A 1201-nucleotide genomic window follows, 5' to 3' on the forward strand; every position below is an offset into this window, starting at 1 on the left:
AGAGGAGTAGAAAGAAACCGAAAGAACTCTGTCTACTATAAAGGTTTAGAACTAGCATGTTTCATCTTTATCCCTGTTTCCATAATAATCTCAAAGGCAGATGCCTTAACATCCACACATAACCTGCACAATACAGAAAACAGCATTTGAAATCAAGTGCAAATGTTATACAGATATGACAATACATTTTTAATAAAGAAAGTCTATTATGCCATTTCCTCTGAAATCCCAGATAATGCTGTCAGTCTTAGAATTGAATTCAGTTTCTCTTTTGTAGTCTTAGGGCCACAGCCTAAGAAGTAGCACAATATTTTACTGCTAGATACACAATAAATCCTTCACACATCAATGTGTAGAGATAGCCAGGGAAACGGAGTCTGGAATTTTCCTCAAATATTACTTAAGCTCAGAATCCAGAAAAGTTGTTACCTTCATTTCTTCCCATGTTTTCCAGTCTTCAGATATAATCACTATTAATTAGTTAAGCACCTTGTGTGTAGTAGTTTTCCAAGCTGAAATAAGACAGAAGCAATAATAAAAGAGTAAGGTGAAAGAAATCTTTCATAGAGTATGCAATTATAGGATTCTACGGTAAGAATTTAAAACAGTAATATATATTATAAATAATACAGAGACTTCGTCGTATAAGCTCATGGGAACGAGAGTAGGCCACCCTTTTCGTCAAGATGGCGCCGAAAGCGAAGAAGGAAGCTCCCGCCCCTCCCAAAGCCGAAGCTAAAGCGAAGGCCTTGAAAGCCAAGAAAGCAGTGCTGAAAGGCGTCCACAGCCACAAAAAGAAGAAGATCCGCACATTGCCCACCTTTCGGCGGCCCAAGACCCTGCGGCTACGAAGGCAGCCTAAATACCCCCGGAAGAGCGCCCCCAGGAGGAACAAGCTTGACCACTATGCCATCATCAAATTCCCCCTGACCACCGAGTCAGCAATGAAGAAGATAGAAGACAACAACACACTTGTGTTCATTGTGGACGTCAAGGCCAACAAGCATCAGATCAAACAGGCTGTGAAGAAACTCTATGACATTGATGTGGCCAAAGTCAACACCCTCATAAGGCCCGACGGAGAGAAGAAGGCGTATGTTCGGTTGGCTCCTGATTATGATGCTCTGGATGTTGCCAATAAGATCGGAATCATCTAAACTGAGCCCAGCCGGCTAATTCTAAATATACACTTTTTCACCAT

The 1201-nt window shown here is 41.4% G+C and overlaps 1 protein-coding gene across 1 annotated transcript; it reads left to right on the forward strand.

The window, feature by feature from the left end:
• The first annotated feature begins 663 nt into the window (after nucleotides 1-663).
• Nucleotides 664-1201, forward strand: LOC126512768 (60S ribosomal protein L23a-like). The gene has a single exon (XM_050160714.1). It carries the CDS (start codon nucleotides 687-689, stop codon nucleotides 1155-1157), a length of 471 nt encoding a protein of 156 aa, XP_050016671.1. The 5' UTR covers nucleotides 664-686; the 3' UTR covers nucleotides 1158-1201.

This window comes from Alexandromys fortis, unplaced genomic scaffold, assembly GCF_014885135.2.
Source record: "Alexandromys fortis isolate MF-2015 unplaced genomic scaffold, M_Fortis_MF-2015_v1.1 scaffold_104, whole genome shotgun sequence".
Lineage (NCBI taxonomy): Eukaryota > Metazoa > Chordata > Mammalia > Rodentia > Cricetidae > Alexandromys > Alexandromys fortis.